Here is an 18625-nt window from a genome sequence, read left to right on the forward strand (position 1 = left end):
CCAAACTGCTACTTCTTCAGTCATTTGGCCTGATTCCCAAAAGGGTGCTAAGTGTCAGCACGCCTAGTTAGCACACCTCTTCACGCCTAAACCAGCTGTTTGCGCGTTAAATCGCGCGTGAAACGCATCGCACGCAAAACGCGGCGCGACGAAAATGGCGCACCCGATGCACCTATAAGGGCACATTGGGTGCGACGATAAGGTTGCACCCAATGCGCCCTTATAGGTGCACCGGGTGCGCTGTTTTCATCGCACCGCGATGTGACTTTTCGCGCGCACCGGACTTTACCCGTGCAAAGTTTTGCATGCGAGACTTTGCTCACGAGCTGATTCACTTTTCTTGGTGCTAACTACTTAGCACCCTAGTTAGCACACCCAAAGCCTTTGGGCGTGGTAACTGGGTTAGCACCGAATAGTGAATCAGGCACATTATGGTTGGCAACCAACTAAAACCAATCACAGGCCAGCCTGTTATCCGTCCCAGAGGATACAGTAACAAAATCTATCCTCCCACCCCCATCCAGGAATCCACACTTTTGTTTCCCCCGTGGATACTGGTGCATTGCCCATCATTCAGAATATATAAAAACTATATTAGAGAGAAGACTCCCTTGCAGTGTCACATAATGGATTGTGTGACATAGACTGGGAGATGGGGGGGGGGGGGGGCAGTGATGTGTCTCATACTCCCCAGGCCAGGCTGTACACAGAAATCCTCTCTTGACTTTGGCTTCCTTCAGTCGTTGGGTCACACCCATCACACTTCCTGTTGTGTGCAAGTCTCTACTTCCAACTGGAAGAAGCTCCTGCAAGAACCCTTCAGGACTATGCTGAACACGTCTAACTGAAGTGCAGAGCCGTGATCAAGAGGAACGGCAATGGAAACGTTCCCAACAGCTGCAGGAAGTGTGGACTCAGGTGAAGAATAGATGTCTGGTGATGTCCCAGACTCAGTGACTATCCTGTGTCACTAGGTGGAAGGTTTCTAGGAAATCCAGCTATGTCAATGGGACATCTCCATTTCACCAGAGCAATTTTCACCCGTCAGCGCTCCTTCCATTCATTCACCTATAACTTTATTACTACTGATCACAACAAAACAATCTATATCTTGTTTTTTTCACCGTTGATTAGGCTTTCTTTGGGGGGTACTTTTTGCTAAGAATTATTTTATTCTAACTCAGTTTTAATGGGAATAAAAAGAAAAAAATTGAAAAAATTCATTATTTCTCAGATTTCGGCCATTATAGTTTCAAAATAAAACATGCTACTGTAATTAAAACCCACACATTTTATTTGCCCGTTTGTATTGGTTATTGCAACGTTTAAAATGTTTCCCTAGTACAATGTATGGCGCCAATATTTTATTTGGAAATAAAGGTGCATTTTTAAAGTTTTGCATCTATCCCTAATTACAAGCCCATCATTTATAAAGTAATTGTAGTATACAGTTTTTGTATACAGATTAAAAAAGTTCAGTCCCTAAGGGAATGTGGGAGGTCAGGGGTTAATTAAAAAAAAAAGTAACTAGGGATGATAAACTGAAAAAAAAGGGATGTAATATTACAATTTGGCCACAAGATGTCCTCAGTGGTGACTTCAGCTCCGTACTGTTAGTACGGAAACGGAAGCACTACGTGGTCGGGATTCATGAATGGCAGAGCCCTCTGAACAGACGGCTGCAGCCATTCACAGGAGGACTTATATCAATGAATGGGATTTGTGTTCCCATTCATTGATCTAGCGGCGGGCGATCGGTGGTAAGGAGCGGCGGTACCGAGCGCAGGGGAGGGAGGAGCGAGCGGGGCGACACGGCGGGAGGGACGTAGTACCTATGCCCCTGCACAGAGTTGTGGCATTTCACAGGGGCGTAGTTACTCGCCCTGGGGGAGGGGAAATGGTTAAAGGGAACCTAAAGTGAGAGGAAGAGGGAGGCTGCCATCTTCATTCCCATATAAACATTGCCAGTTGCCTGGTTGTGCTGCTGAGCTTCAGGCCTGATTCACGCTGCACTGTGAGCGCAGATGGTGCAGAAACGGCCCGGTAAGTCCATCCAATCAGGATGTGCTGTCATCACTGACATAGCTGCTGTTCTGCTGCATTCAAGTCCCCACCCCTCTGCCATATCGTCCTCCGCTCTTCCAGAAACTGATTGGATCCTGGCAGAAGCATGGGGCTCCCTGTTATGAATATCAACAGGAATCCTACCTAGCAACACAGAGGATTCCCATTGGTCCACCATCAACTAATGAAAGTGTTCTCTGTTAAAGCAGGATCCTCATTGGTTCTATGCAAACCAATGGGGTGCCCCATGCTCCTGCTGGGCTCTGATCTGCTTTGAACTGAACGGGGTGTGGCAACGGCAGCAGAACCGATCCTCCGGACAGGTGAGCCTGTGCTTTGCATGTGGCGTTCAGCCTGGTGGGAACAGACACTGTCATAGGCTTCCACTGCGTCTGATTTTCAGTCGCGATATGGTTGCGGAAAAATGCAGCAGGTTGGGATTCTGCATTTGCTTTAGGATTCAGTGTAAACACATCTCATTATTTACAATAACAGGAAGTGTTCATCGTCCAATTTTATGTTTTTTTTGCGTCCTGGAAAACACAGCGTTTTTTTTATTGCAGTGTGAGCGGGCCCTTAGGCTTGGGTTGTGTTTGCGTCACACACCTGAAAGAAGCATGCAGCCAACGGGGTCACACCAGAGTTACAGCATTTCAAGGTTCGGGATATGACATTATTTTTGACTGGTACTCTTTAACCCATTAGCAGCAGGTGGCAGGAAGCAGTTATACTTCCCTGCTCTGGACGGCTTCTTCTCCTGATCACATGATATGACATGTGATCAGGATCCAGCAGACCATGTCAGTGTTACAGCACCACCCGGTGGTGGAAGAGGGTTTGTGGAAGGAATTGAAGAGATTCGTCTGTCACCCCTCTTCCACCACCGGGTGGCGCTGTAACACTGACATGGTCTCCTGGATCCTGAACATGTGATTGAAGACATGTCAGGATTACATCGCCGCCGCGGTGTAGGAAGAAGCTGATCCAGCCCGACAGGTATGTATGGGAGCTCTCTACCGCCCACTCTGCATACCCCGCCGACCTGCCAGGCTGGAGAAGGCACGCTATCCCAGCGGCAGGAAAAAAATAGGCAGTGCTGCCACATAAAGTTTTATTTTATTTGGCTGCTAAAGGGTTAAAGAAAACTACCAGCAGCCTTTGCATGTAATATTTGGGTTTGGGCCATCGGGCAGCATCATGGCCATACACACTGGCATGTGCTAACTTACAAAATGGCTGCCGCCACGCCATGCCACTTTAAGGCCCCTCAGCGCAGACGGTAATGAGCATGTTAAGCCGATATCAAGCATATTTAACATTTATGATGCTTCTTAAATGGCTTTCCTGACAAGCCGACTCTTATCGGTATGGACAGCTCGTTTCATTACAGCGTATGCAGTGAATAAGTTCTCATTCTGAGTGCAGCGTATTGATCCTCGGATATAATAGGTCTGATGGACTCGCTGTAGTTTATCATAAGCGCCGCAGGCCGGCAAGGATCATAACTCACCGATAACAGACATTGAATGAGGCCACGGTGCAGCCACGGGGGAAGGGGCAGTAATACACAGGCCTCTCCAGGAGAGCCTGCTGAGGGGGCGCAGTACGGCCACACGAGAGGCAATCTCCAGGAGAGCCTGCTGAGGGGGCGCAGTACGGCTTCACGAGAGGCAATCTCCAGGAGAGCCTGCTGAGGGGGCGCAGTACGGCCACACGAGAGGCAATCTCCAGGAGAGCCTGCTGAGGGGGCGCAGTACGGCCTCACGAGAGGCAATCTCCAGGAGAGCCTGCTGAGGGGGCGCAGTACGGCCGCACGAGAGGCAATCTCCAGGAGAGCCTGCTGAGGGGGCGCAGTACGGCTTCACGAGAGGCAATCTCCAGGAGAGCCTGCTGAGGGGGCGCAGTACGGCCACACGAGAGGCAATCTCCAGGAGAGCCTGCTGAAGGGGAGCTGCACGGCCACACGAGAGGCAATCTCCAGGAGAGCCTGCTGAGGGGGCGCAGTACGGCTTCACGAGAGGCAATCTCCAGGAGAGCCTGCTGAGGGGGCGCAGTACGGCTTCACGAGAGGCAATCTCCAGGAGAGCCTGCTGAGGGGGCGCAGTACGGCCACACGAGAGGCAATCTTCAGGAGAGCCTGCTGAAGGGGAGCAGTACGGCCACACGAGAGGCAATCTCCAGGAGAGCCTGCTGAAGGGGAGCAGTACGGCCACACGAGAGGCAATCTCCAGGAGAGCCTGCTGAAGGGGAGCAGTACGGCCACACGAGAGGCAATCTCCAGGAGAGCCTGCTGAGGGGGCGCAGTACGGCCTCACGAGAGGCAATCTCCAGGAGAGCCTGCTGAGGGGGCGCAGTACGGCCTCACGAGAGGCAATTTCCAGGAGAGCCTGCTGAGGGGGCGCAGTACGGCTTCACGAGAGGCAATCTCCAGGAGAGCCTGCTGAGGGAGCGCAGTACGGCCACACGAGAGGCAATCTCCAGGAGAGCCTGCTGAAGGGGAGCAGTACGGCCACACAACAGGCAATCTCCAGGAGAGCCTGCTGAGGGGGCGCAGTACGGCCACACGAGAGGCAATCTCCAGGAGAGCCTGCTGAGGGGCCGCAGTACGGCCTCACGAGAGGCAATTTCCAGGAGAGCCTGCTGAGGGGGCGCAGTACGGCCACACGAGAGGCAATCTCCAGGAGAGCCTGCTGAGGGGGCGCAGTACGGCCACACGAGAGGCAATCTCCAGGAGAGCCTGCTGAGGGGGCGCAGTACGGCCTCACGAGAGGCAATCTCCAGAAGAGCCTGCTGAGGGGGCACAGTACGGCCACACGAGAGGCAATCTCCAAGAGAGCCTGCTGAGGGGGCGCAGTACGGCCTCACGAGAGGCAATCTCCAGGAGAGCCTGCTGAAGGGGAGCAGTACGGCCACACAAGAGGCAATTTCCAGGAGAATTGTTATACTACAAACACTGGAGGCACTGTGGCACTAGAGGCCACTAGTATTTGAACTCTAGTACTTGCATCACACAGGCATCCGGGACTCGGGAGTGAAGAGAAGTAAAATCAGCCAGCGGGGAGAGAAGAAGCTGAAACTGCACGGCATACAGGTGAGGGTAGTTTTGTCACTCGTCGAATTGAATGCCACTAGCCACGTGGTTCTGACTTGACGATCAACCAAAATATCCCATCCTGCGTGATCGACCGTTTTCGGCCTCAGTTTCTAGCAGATACTATCAAATGATCGTCAGGAGCACAAGGCTGAAACTGGTCGGGTTTTGGAGAAGTGGGCATGTTTATAAAAGTGTACCTGTGATGTGCACTGAACGTAAGGCTTGTTGATGCACTGGGACTCAGGACTCACTATGTCAGTGCATTCATTCTTAAACTGTTTTTATCACTGAATAAATGTTTTTTTATTGAGAGCTGGAGATCTGGCCTAACAGCTTACCCCCCGCCCACTTACACACAAGTATCTCCCATATTCCTGCATGAATAACTGACTGCACAAAGCAAGAAGCAACTCTGTTGGGAGTGATCACCTGCACTAATCAGGAAACCCATACAATCAGTAGCCAATTTGTGTTGCTATTAATCTTGGGATGCCCAAAATGCAGCTATAATGTGTGTCTGAATTGAATATATATACAGTTTTTTTTTAACCATTTACCGCCATCCTAACGTATTAAAACGTCATGCTTACCGCTATTAACAGCAACATGACGTTTTAATACGTCGCGCATTCCCGCCGCTGCTACCGCCGTGTGTCCGCCGCTACCGCCGCCATTACCGTCGGGATCCCGTGCTGGGCGATTGGGGAAGAGGACCGAACAGTCCTCTACCCAATCGCAGTGCCTGGAGTGAATGGACGTGACCGCGAACAGCGGCTACGTCCATTCACATAAACAGGAAATGTAACAGTTTAATAAAGTGTAAAAAAAAAAAAAAAAGTGAACACGTCCTATAACGTGTTCACTAGCGCCATCTTGTGGCCAAAAAGTATATTACACCTACAAAATACATACATTTTCAATCATTAATAAAATTACACTTCCAACCCTCCCCCCAAAAAAAAACACTTGTAAAAAAAAAAAAACCAGCTTAAAAAAAATAAATAAATAGTTGCCTTAGAGACTCAGCTTTTTTTATTCTATATTTTAGGGGGGAAAATTAATTTTAATTTATTACATAGGGGCTTGTAATTATGGCCAGAACAAACAGAAAAATAACCACTTATATTTCAAAATAATATACTGTCGCCATACATTGTGGTAGGGACATAATCTAAACGGTTTAATTATCGGGACCACTGGGCAAATAAAACGTGTTTGTTTTATCCACAGGAGAATGTTTAATTTTAAAACTATAAAGGCTGAACACTGAGAAATAATGATTTTTTTTCTTTTTTTTTCTGTTTTTCTCATTAAAATGCATTTAGAATAAAAAAATTCTTAGCAAAATGTACTATCCACAGAAAGCCTAATTGGTGGCGAAAAAAACGAGGTAAAGATCATTTTCTTGTGATAAGTAGTAATAAAGTTATTAGGGAATAAAAGGGAGGAGCGCTGACAACTGAAAATTGCTCTGGTCCGTTAGGATAAAAACCCTTGGGGGTGAACTGGTTAATAAGCACTTTCACCTGGACACCTTATACTTTATTCTACCCCTGATAAAGCTTGACCCAAGGCATATCTACTGTGAGGAAAGAAAAGACAATTGTTCATCTGACTGTTGCCCTGATTTACGTACACCCCATAGGTTCCTTTACTCATGCTAGCTACTTTGTAGTCACAATATATGTTCAACCTCCTGCCAGTTATATATTCTCCGCAAAAAGTTAATCCCAATTGTCTTTAATATTAAAAGGGAACCAGAGGTGAGAGGGATATGGAGGCTGCCATATTTATTACCTTTTAAACAATACCAGTTGCCTGGCAACCCTGCTGATCCTCTGCCTCTAATACTTTTAGCCACAGACCTTGAACAAGCATGCAGTAAGTCAGGTACTCTGACTCAGCTGACTCGGGTTTTACCAGATTAGCCATATGCTTGTTCCAAGGTTTTGACTCAGACAATACTTATGTTAGAATGTCAACAGGGCTGCCAGGCAACTGGCATTGTTTAGAAGGAAATAAATATGTCAGCCTCCCTATTCCTCTCCCCTCAGGTTCCCTTTAAAGGATACCCCAACTGAAATGTGACATAATGAGATAGACATGTGTATGTACAGTGCCTAGCACACAGATAACTATGCTGTGTTCCTTTTTTTCTTTCTCTGCCTGAAAGAGTTAAATATCAGGTATGTAAGTGGCTGACTCAGTCCTGACTCAGACAGGAAGTGACTACAGTGTGACCCTCACTGATAAGAAATTCCCCTTTTTTACCTCTTTCTTGCTCTCAGAAGCCATTTTCTGCTAGGAAAGTATTTTATAGTTGGAATTTCTTATCAGTGAAGGTCACACTGTAGTCACTTCCTGTCTGAGTCAGGACTGAGTCAGCCACTTACATACCTGATATTTAACTCTTTCAGGCAGAGAAAGAAAAAAAGGAACACAGCATAGTAATCTGTGTGCTAGGCACTGTACATACACATGTCTATCTCATTATGTCACATTTCAGTTGGGGTATCCTTTAAAGGGACAATCAAAGAAAGAAATCAGAAACCCTGTTTGCAAAATTTCAAATACCCAGTCTGAACAAAGGGAATGATTTTGTTTTTATGGTGGGATATCACTTTAACAAACATACTGGCAGTATTTGCTTGTCGCTGGCTAAATAACTACAGAAACTGCAGTTAAAAAATCATGAATGCGGATTGGCATAACCTTGTGCCAACAGGCACAGAAATAATGTCGCAAGCCAATCATAATTACAGGAAGGTGCTACAGCTTCTCACTTTTCCAGGAACTAGAATTCACACGAATCTGCGTCACAACGGCCTGAAAAGCGTAACGTGAATGCCTGCTTGATGAAGTCTGCGGTGTTTACAGCATGACTGCAAGTTCAGCGGTCACCTCACAAGCACCGAACACTTCCACGCTGTCAGCTGACCAATCCAGGGGCAGCAAAGACTCCCTCCCCTCCTGTTAGCTAGGCTAAAAATAAGGACAGGATTCTCTGAGTGTCGCTGAACAAGGTCCGCTTTATGCCTTTCTATATTGTGAAATCTTGGCTGCAGTGAACAGTGTATGTAGAAGACAGAAAAGACATTGTTACTTACTCTGCGGCGTACAAACTAGCTGTGGCTTTGATGATCATGTAGCAGAGTGTGAGGGCGCTGAGGAGGCCAAAACTGGCAATAATGAACCATTCTTCTGTTGACAAAGGAAACGGGAGGAAGTCAGCAGCAAGGCCAACACATCTCACAGACCCCCAGAAAAAAAGGCCGAAGGGGTACAAGAAGAAGGAGGCCGGCTTGCAGGGGCCGCAGGACTGAGACGACTGACCAGGAGGGAAAGATTAGTATAGTTATTACTGACAGAGGAGAGAAGAGAGAGTTAGCAGGAAATGATTACATACAGATCACACAAGTGGAAGGGGTTAGTGATAATATGAAGGCAGCAGGTACAGTGCACACATACAGCCAGCAACACATAATATTCCACCAGGAACAGCAGGCAAAATAACATCACGAATAAAACAGCTTATTTCTTACAATATCCATTTATAAATGATTTACGGTAGTCAGTGTTTGCACATTGTAAACTCTTTACTCACACCGATTTACATTCTGACATCTTTAGAACTGGCAGGTGATCTCTACGGAATGTTCAATAACCACGTTCTAAAGTCAGTAGAAAACCTGGGCTAAGCATCACTAGAAGTAAGCAGCCTTTCACACATGGGCCGCTCGTAGGCACGAGCCTACAGTGCCGATTGGTAAATGCGGCCCTGCACAGAATACATTGCTAGGCTTAGTGTAGGCGTCTTCTAGCACCAAACTTCCAGGTAGTTATGAAGTCTGGCTACAGCAGTTGTCAGCCGAAACCGCGACCGACAGACGCTGAAAGGATTAGAGTTGTGTTCTTCACAGAAATCTCTGAAAGCAGCCCCAGATCAAATCTTCCAATATAGATTGCATTACCGACCTTGCCCTGAGAGAGTGATATGAAGGCAGCACAGGCCCCGCTTATTACAAACAGCCGTGACAAGGTTGTCTGCTGCAGAATCACAGGAGACGCTCTCTTTTTCTGCTCTGTGCCGAGATGAGGAGCTAGATACTTAGGGTAGCGATTTTATTTGAAAAGTTTTCTTTCACTTTAACCACTTCAGCCCTCAGTCGTTTTTCACCTTATGTATCCGGGCAATTTTCACCTCCTATTCATTTGCCAATAACTTTATCACTACTTATCACACTGAAATGATCCATATCTTGTTTTTTTCCACCACCAATTAAGCTTTCTTTGAGTGGTACATTTTGCTAAGAATTATTTTTTTTCTAAATGCATTTTATACCGGAATATGAAGAAAAAAATGGAAAGAATTCATTATTTTTCTGTTTTCAGCCGTTATAGCTTTAAAATAATACATGCTACCATAATTAAAACCCACATTTTATTTGCCCATTTGTCCCAGTTATTACACCACTTAACTCATGTCCCTATCAGGCCCGGTGCACACCAAAAACCGCTAGCAGATCCGCAAAATGCTAGCAGATTTTGAAACGATTTTTCTTATTTTTCTATGGTGTTTTGCTAGCGTTTTGCGGATTGCTGCAGCGGATTTCAGTATAGTACATTTCATATATTGTTACAGTAAAGCTGTTACTGAACAGCTTCTGTAACAAAAACTCCGGCAAAACCGCTCTGAACAGGCGTTTTTCAGAGCGGTTTGCGTTTTTCCTATACTTAACATTGAGGCAGAAACGCATCCACAATCCAAAAAATGCCTCACCCAGGCATTTTTCGTTTCTGCAAAACGCCTCCCGCTCTGGTGTGCACCACCCCATTGAGATACATTGACCAAGCGGATCCGCAGCTGCAAGCGGCTGCAGAAACGCTGAAAAAGCTGCTCGGTGTGCACCAGCCCTCAAGTATGGTGCCGATATTTTACTTGGAAATAAAGGTGCATTTTTTTCAGTTTTGCTTCCATCACTATTTACAAGCTCATGACTTAAAAAACATTAGTAATATACCCCCTTGACATGCATATTTAAAAAAGTTCAGACCCTTAGGTAGCTATTTATGTTTTTTTTTATATAAAATTGTAATTTTTTTTTTTTTTTTTTTTTTTTTAGTTAAAAATTTTATTTGGGTATTTTTTGGAGTGTGGAAGGTAAAAAGTTAATTTTAAATGTAATTTATTCTGTTAAATGGAAAAAAAATGTATGTAGATGTAGTTTTACTATTTGGCCTCGCATACAGGAAGTGAAGGGAGGAGACTATTTTTTTGTTTGTTCAGAAAGATCATGGCTTCTAATAGAAGCCATCGGTCTTTCTAGCAGGGATTTAGATAAATGAATGGGAACTACATTCCTACTCATTGATCTCCAGGCTAATGGACGGCAGCACGGGAGCGCGCACGCGATCGGCCGCGGGAGTGCACAGCAGCAGAAGCAGCCTTTAGTACTTGGCAGCTTTGTCTAAAAGACTGAATGATTAATGGAAACCTGTAACCAGTGATGAGTGAAAATGCCGATATCCTTTTTGCATTCATTTTCATGAAAATAATTTGTCTTTCCAGTGAAAATGAAATAAAAAACATTTTGTAATAAGTTGGTGATTTTTTTATTTTTTATTTTTTTTGCAAATTTTTGTGTGAAAAACATTTTTTGTGAATTTGGTGATAAAAAAATAAAGGCTTTTCACGTTTTCCAGGAATTTTTTAATCAGAAAGAAAAATGTATTTTATTTGACCATATTGCGCAAATACAATTTATTTTTGCGAATATTTTCTCGAAATTGAAAATAGCATTTTTAGATGTGAAAATGGCTGGCGAAAATTGACATCAGCGCACCTGAAAAAAAAGTTCCATACTCACCTAAGAAGAGGGAAGGCTGTGGATCCCTTAAGGCCCGTTTACAGTGGTGCGGTGCAGACTTTCACAGTGCGCTGTACTGGGCAGGCCCCGCCCCCTTGCACAAAAGATCATAGGCGCTTTTATATTTCCAAATAGAACCTACTGTGCAAGGGGCGGGGCGAAGTGGCGGAAGCCATAGGAAACTGGCATCGGGAGGCACAGCAGGTACTCAGAACTTTATTTAGCACACAAAATCGCTCACAAAAGTCTCCGCAAAACCGCTTCTGAAAAGTGATTGAAGTACCATTTTGCAGCACTCCTGTCTTTTGCATTAGAACGCAAATGCTCCAAAAACATTGCAGGACCCGTAATTACGATTTGGACAGATCGCAATTGCCATTGTGGTGTGCCCTCCATTCACTTTCATCAGCGCAGCGTTTTTTGGGATCTTCGGCGTTCCCAAAGCGCAGCCAAAATCACCATGGTGGGCCGCAGGCCTGAAGCACTGGAGATCTGTGATACGCTTGCAAAAAGGAAAGGTTTATTTAAAGAGGAAGTGTACTGAAAATAACAATGGAGTTGATTCACTAAGCGAAATAGCGCGAGTATTAACCACTTGAAGACCACAGGCTTACACCCCCCATAGTGACTAGGCCATTTTATACAAATTAGGCCACTGCAGCTGTATAGAAAACCTGAACTGAAAATTAAAAGTCAAAATAAGCATACACAAGTCATACTTACCTTCCATGTAGTCTTCTCCTCAGTGTCTTTCTCCTCTCCCGCGTCCTGTTTGTTCACTGTGATCAAGGGAATTTTCCGTCCTCCATTTTGAAAATGGCCATTACCCATAACGGCTTTCTGGTCAACACACAGTTAAACTGTAACATCGCCCACTTGAGCCATAGGGAAACATGGACTTTACCTGGCACATCAGTTTTCCTCTCAGCTATAACTGACAGCAACTGATATTTTACTGACAGCAACTGATATATTTCAGATCTGACAAAATATTGTCAGAACTGGAAGGGATTATTGTCAGAAGAAAATGGTGAGCTTCTGAGAGGAACTGATGGCAAGGTAACTATGTAATGTTCATTTGAAGTTACCTCATGTGTTTATTTTAAATATTTTTACTCAGTACAGGTTCTCTTTAAGGCCTTGCTGCAGGGTTGTACAACTCAGCACACAAGTGAACCCCCCCCCCTTTTCTGCCCACCAACAGAGCTTTCTGTTGGTGGGCTGTGATTGCTCTCAGGATGTTTTTTTTTTTTTTTTTACAAATATTTGTTTATTTTTACAATAAATGTTGCTATTTTTTAACCCACCATCCCTCCCTCCGTCAGCCAATCAGTGCGATCGGCTGTCATAGGCTTCAGCGCAGCGTGCGTAACTAAACAGCGGGCGCTGCTTACCAGAGCCACGTGGTAGTGAGGCCTATGACTGCACCAGCGCGGCCGCTACTATGTTATAGGTTACTTGCGCTATTTCGCTTAGTGAATCAACCCCATTGAATAAAAGTACTTATTTGTTACGGTATTCATTTATAGATGATTTAGTCGGTGTTTGCCCATTGTAATATCTTTCCTCTCCCTGATTTACATTCTGACATTTATCACTGGTGGTGAGATCTTTAGTCCTGCCAGGTGATCTGTACGGAATGTTTGTTAATGAGAGTTCTATGCACAGAAGAAGACACTGCTTGCTTGGCAGTTGGAAAAAGCCGTTATTTCCCACAATGCACTGAGATTCACAGACAGCAAACTGTCAGGACCATGGTCATGACATCACACTGTGGGAGGGGTTTCACCACAATATCAGCCACACAGACCCCCTTGATGATTTATTTAAGAAAAGATTTCTTGTGGAAAAGGGGGTATCAGCTACTGATTGAGATAAAGTTCCTCTTTAAAGGACAACTATCGCAAAAAAAAAAAAAAAGTAGGTAGTTAAGTTAAAATCTGACAGAATCGACAGGTTTTGGGCCAGTCCATCTGCTCATGGAGGATTTTCAGGGTTTTCAACAGCATTTCCTGAACAGCAGTTGCAAAGTCTAACTGACAAAATAGTGTGCAAGTGAGTAGGGAGTTTGGCTGGTATCTTACTATTTTGGCAGTTAAACTGTCGGTTCTGTCTGATTTTAACTGCCTACTTTTTTTTCGCAATAGTGGTCCTTTAAAAAGGAATTCCAGTGAAAATAATGTAATAAAAAAGTGCTTCATTTTTACAATAATTATGTATAAATGATTTAGTCAGTGATTGCCCATTGTAAAATCTTTTAAATCCCTGATTTACATTCTGACATTTATCACATGGTGACATTTTTACTGCTGGCAGGTGATGTAGCTGCTGCTTGCTGTTTTGGCAGTTGGAAACATCTGTAAACAGCTATTTCCCATAATGCAACAAAGTTCACAGACAGGAAACTGCCAGGAGTACCTCGGTACTCAGAGCTTCTTGTGGGAGGGGTTTCACCCCAATATCAGTCATACAGCGCCCCCTGATGGTCTGTTTGTGAACAGGAATAGATTTCTCATGTAAAAGGGGGTATCAGCTACTGATTGGGATAAAGTTCAATTCTTGGTCGGAGTTTCTCTTTAAGAAAAACATGTCTGCTGTGAGCGGAAGCTTAGCCTCTGTCTAATCTATACCCTAACTAGCCTCTCTTAGGAGAAAACAGACAGCTGCATTTCTCCTATTGCATACAGCACCTTCTATATCGCTGTATTGAGAGCCCTGCTGTCCCTTTGTGTTCCCCCTGCATATGAAACTCACATTTCTTTACACTAGTTCCATACACGGTGTTACCAATCATTCTATAATACCAGGAAACACAGGCAGAAAGAAAACGCAGCCACAGACTTGTTTCAACAGTCAGAGAACATTTAACTAACTCGACTAAACGCGGCAGATGGAGAGAACGTCTATTCTGCAGTGTAAAAGCAAACGCATAAATTGTATATCAAAGAAGAAGAGAAAGTTGTGAAGAATAAAGCCGGATTATGGATTTCAATGGAGAATTCCCCCATTCTTTATGAAGCTGTGATGACCCGATATGCCAGGGCAGCCGAGATAACGTTTTGGAATTTATTTTAATGGGAAACTTCCATTTTTACCTTTTAATGTGTTACTGAGCTCATGAAAAGAGATTAGAATTCAGAATGTTCCGCTTTTATGGAGCGCACAGCGGCACGCTGGGGCAGCTAATGAGCTGGATGACCTCCGTTCAAAGCCAGCCATATATATATTGAATAGCGGCGTGCAGAAAACGATACTTCGCTTTACAGAGGTTCAGGGGATCTGCTTCAGGCTCCAACATAAACTGAGGACTAGAGTCCCCGAACAACTTCTTATAAATGACTAACACTTCCATAAGTACCTCATAAAACGTAAAAAACTTTATCGCTATGGAAAGGGTCAGCGAGAAACCATCTTAGCTTGTGGTCTGAGCACGAACCATAAAAGGTTATTTAACAGGGACCACTTAAAGTGAACCTCCGGACTAAAAATCTACTCAGCAGAACTGAAAAGGCCTGGTGTTTCTCTAACAGTTTCACAGCATCAGAACTTTGTTGTTCTTACCAAAGCATCATTTTTAGCTGCATTTTTAGCTAAGCTCCACCCATCAAAGAAAAAAAGCCCAGGCTTTTTTTCCCTGATGCTGTGCAGAGGATGATGGGATTTCCTATGTTGTTATTCACGTTGCCTAGCAACTGGGAGAGGTGATCAGGACACAGGACAGTTGGAACTGTGTCTCATGCTCCCTGTCACTTCCTTTCAACCAAAAAGATGGCAGCCCTCATGAAATCAAACATTTGCCTGCTCTTTTAAAACAGGGTGGGTAAGAAATTATATTACCTATCTATTTTAATTAACATAACTAATGTAACTTAATGACAGTATGTTTGTTTAGGCTGGAGTTCCTCGTTAAGGTCTAACAATATGGTGTCTCAACCGGACTTCTCTAGGCAAATTTGCCCAGTAAAAATACTCATTATCTTGTGTTTTGCCTGATGAAGTGGGAACATACCGTGGAATGTGTTGTCTAATATACACTACAAAAACTACACTTGTATGTATCCTGAAAGAACTCCAAAATGTAAAAATTCAAAAGGTACTTCATGGTTTGGACCCAACTAAAGATTCATAACTACGGGTACAAGTCAAGCCTATTGTTATCAGGCGTTACTGGAAAACACTGGCACAAGATCCTAAATGTTTACTGTTGGGTTTATACAATGATAATAATCTCTTTTCATATACTGCATTGTTAGTGAAAATATTTATTTTTATGCTCAGAAAGAACTTTTTCACAAATGGATTACCGATACACCACATTCATTACATTCATTAGATTCTTGGTCCTAACATTAAGTGTATAGTGGGTTTTAGGGGCTAAGATTAGATTGTTAATTATGTTAATTAAACAAGAAAATTCTTGTTATTTGCATGGTTGATGTAATAAAATATGTTTTTAAAAAACAAAAAATAAACAAACAAAAAAACCTCATTGCTACTTTGAGTAACGTGTCATTTGCTCAATAAAGTTCATTTAAAATCACCATTGCTATTGGCTTTTTCCATTTGAGGTAAGTCCACATTTACCCGGCGTTTAGACTATTCTCAAAGGTTTGTTTTTACCCATTGGCAACTCTGTTATAGTCTATGATCTTGCTTGCCACCCTTGGTGGAGGATGGCTACCCTTCAGAGCAGGGACAAGGTCCTCCAGCACCCAAGGCTGAGACACCAAAGTGCGCCCCTCCATCCCTCCCACCCCAGCCGTCACACACTGATTGCTATTACACTAAGAGGCCCCTCCTCCATCCCTCCCACCCCAGCCGTCACACACGGATTGCTATTAGACTAAGAGGTCCCTCCTCCATCCCTCCCACCCCAGCCGTCACACACTGATTGCTATTACACTAAGAGGCCCCTCCTCAATCCCTCCCACCCCAGCCGTCACACACTGATTGCTATTACACTAGGAGGCCCCTCCATCCCTCCCACCCCAGCCATCACACACTGATTGCTATTACACTAAGAGGCCCCTCCTCCATCCCTCCCACCCCAGCCGTCACACACTGATTGCTATTACACTAAGAGGCCCCTCCATCCCTCCCACCCCAGCCGTCACACACTGATTGCTATTACACTAAGAGGCCCCTCCATCCCTCCCACCCCAGCTGTCACACACTGATTGCTATTACACTAAGAGGCCCCTCCCATCCCAGCCGTCACACACTGATTGCTATTACACTAAGAGGCCCCTCCCCATCCCTCCCACCCCAGCCGTCACACACTGATTGCTATTACACTAAGAGGGCCACAGGGCCCACAACCTCCCCAACACCTTAATATCTAGTTATCTGGCTTGCAGTCACTGCTATGTATCCCCTTTTCTTATTTCTTTCTGCTTCATACACAATTAGGAATGACAGCTGAATGAATTGTGCACCCCCTCCTACACTGCGCCCTGAGGCTGGAGCCTCTCCAGCCTATGCCTCGGCACGGCCCTGCTACCCTTTTGCACCCCCAGAGATCAGATTCTTAACCCAAGTGGGGTTACATTTCTTCTCCCACCTGCCTGCCCAGTGGTTGCCTTGGTGGTGATCCACACTTGTTACTAGAAGAACGCTTTATATTGCTCTAGGTCCAAATTTGGAACTTGAACAAACTACACTATATTGTCTCTTAGTTTCTATATCCATACTTTAGAGGCACATTTCTTAATCTCACCCTGGAAGAATCCATAAAACAATGTTTAGAGGCATAAAATTATTAGATGTAAAATGATATGGCTATTACCTCCAAGACAAGCAACCCGGGAGGAGGTAAAGAGCTCTTAAAACGGCCCAGCAGAACATGGCGTAACCCAGGTTGTTAGAAGGGGCATGGCTGAATTGAAGTGAGAATGGTTGGTGAGGATAGTTATTTATAAATCATATATAGTTTCTTAGCATGATTTCCCTGGAAGTAAACCCCTCTTTACCTTAAAGTGAACCTCCGGACTAAAAATCTACTCAGCAGAACTGAAAAGGCTCGGTGTTTCTTTAACAGTTTCACAGCATCAGAACTTTGTTTTTCTAACCAAAGCATCATTTTTAGCTGCATTTTTAGCTAAGCTCCACCCATCAAAGAAAAAAAAAGCCTGGGCTTTTTTTCCCTGATGCTGTGCAGAGCATGCTGGGATTTGCTATGTTGTTATTCACGTTGCCTAGCAACTGGGAGAGGTGCTCAGGACACAGGACAGTGGGAACTGTGTCTCATGTTCCATGTCACCTCCTTTCAACCAAAAAGATGGCTGCCCCCATGAAATCAAACATTTGCCTGTTCTTTTAAAACAGCGTGGGTAAGAGATTATATTACCTATCTATTTTAATTAACATAACTAATGTAACTTAATGACAGTATGTTTGTTTAGGCTGAAGTTCCTCTTTAATGATCTGAGCCAAGCTCCAACTCTAGTCCCTCTGTAAGATCCGCTGGCCGCTCATGGACGCAGAACGCGGATACCCACGCTGAGGCACAAGCTTCTGGGTCTTGGCAAGCATCTGACGTCACTGGAGCACATGGCGCTCAGCTCCCATTGGATAAGCGGCAGACGCGATCTCAGTACGCGCCCCCCCCGGTGTAAACACTAACCACGTGTGTGCATTGCGTGTCAGCCTCCCTGCTGACACGCTCTCTGTTGATTGGTTGCTTTGGATTTCTTTACTTTCTGATTGGTTAGTGCTAGTATAAATGTAAGGTGAGCGCCCTCAGTTATTGCCCGTGATAGCCGACGCTGGGCTTGTTGCTGAGACTGCGCTCACAGCTCCTAGATCCTTGTTGCCGACTTGTCTGTATCTTGACAAAGCTTATTTCCAGATTGATTTCCTGTTGCCGACCTCCGCTTGTTCCTGACCACGCTCTCTGATTGGATTACCCGTTGCCGACTCTGCTTGTCCCTGGATTCCCCTGATTGCTGCCTGGATCGACTCCTGCTTGTTTAAAGGTTTTCCCATGAACTCTGCCTGGATCGACTCTGGATTGAACTGACCACGTTACCTGTAAAGTGTTTGAACTGCCTACAGACTATCCTTTCCAGCCTGCTATCACCTGGTTATCATCTGGACTGCATCAACCTTCAGGCCTTAGGTGACTATATATTGAGTATACTGTGCACTGCATTACTCATTGCTATGTTTGGTGAATGCTATCTGTCAGTCTGTATGCTACATCTGCCTGCAGGGTATTGTAGTGTTGTATTAGGTAGGAGTTGGCGCAGCTGTTATGGGCTGGGCTATAGGTCAGGCATATGGGCATACAGACTGACCTATAGTCATTGACCAGGCAAGCCTGACACCCTCTTACATGGTGAAGCCCTCGCTAAATTGATGGACCCAGCAAAGCACGTGAGCAAGCGTTTGCAAGGGTACCCACCCATCTTCATCACCTCTGGATTGTTTTATTCACACCACGCAAGCATGTTTGTAGAAACGCCATGATGTGGAAATAAAGCTATTTGTAAGGTGCCCAGCTACCTTTTCTTCTAGTTCTCCTAAATTGATGACAAATCAGCTGCTAGAAAACATGGGGGAGGGGCACCTCTGTGACTGTTGCAATACGTGCATTACACCT

General features: G+C 44.8%; 1 protein-coding gene across 4 annotated transcripts in view; it reads right to left on the reverse strand.

Annotated features, from left to right (window-relative positions):
- The window catches only part of RNF130 (ring finger protein 130), a 397837-nt gene that overhangs the window by 39090 nt on the left and 340122 nt on the right, over positions 1-18625 (reverse strand). For 2 of the 4 annotated variants that reach the window (XM_068278402.1, XM_068278406.1), the window contains exon 8: positions 8266-8359. The exons of the other annotated variants lie outside the window; for them this stretch is intronic. In XM_068278402.1, the coding sequence (XP_068134503.1) occupies positions 8266-8359 (94 nt within the window). The remainder of the gene's footprint in view (positions 1-8265; positions 8360-18625) is intronic. 4 annotated transcript variants of the gene reach the window in all.

The sequence above is a fragment of the Hyperolius riggenbachi genome, chromosome 3, assembly GCF_040937935.1.
Source record: "Hyperolius riggenbachi isolate aHypRig1 chromosome 3, aHypRig1.pri, whole genome shotgun sequence".
In the NCBI taxonomy this organism is placed as follows: Eukaryota; Metazoa; Chordata; class Amphibia; order Anura; family Hyperoliidae; genus Hyperolius; species Hyperolius riggenbachi.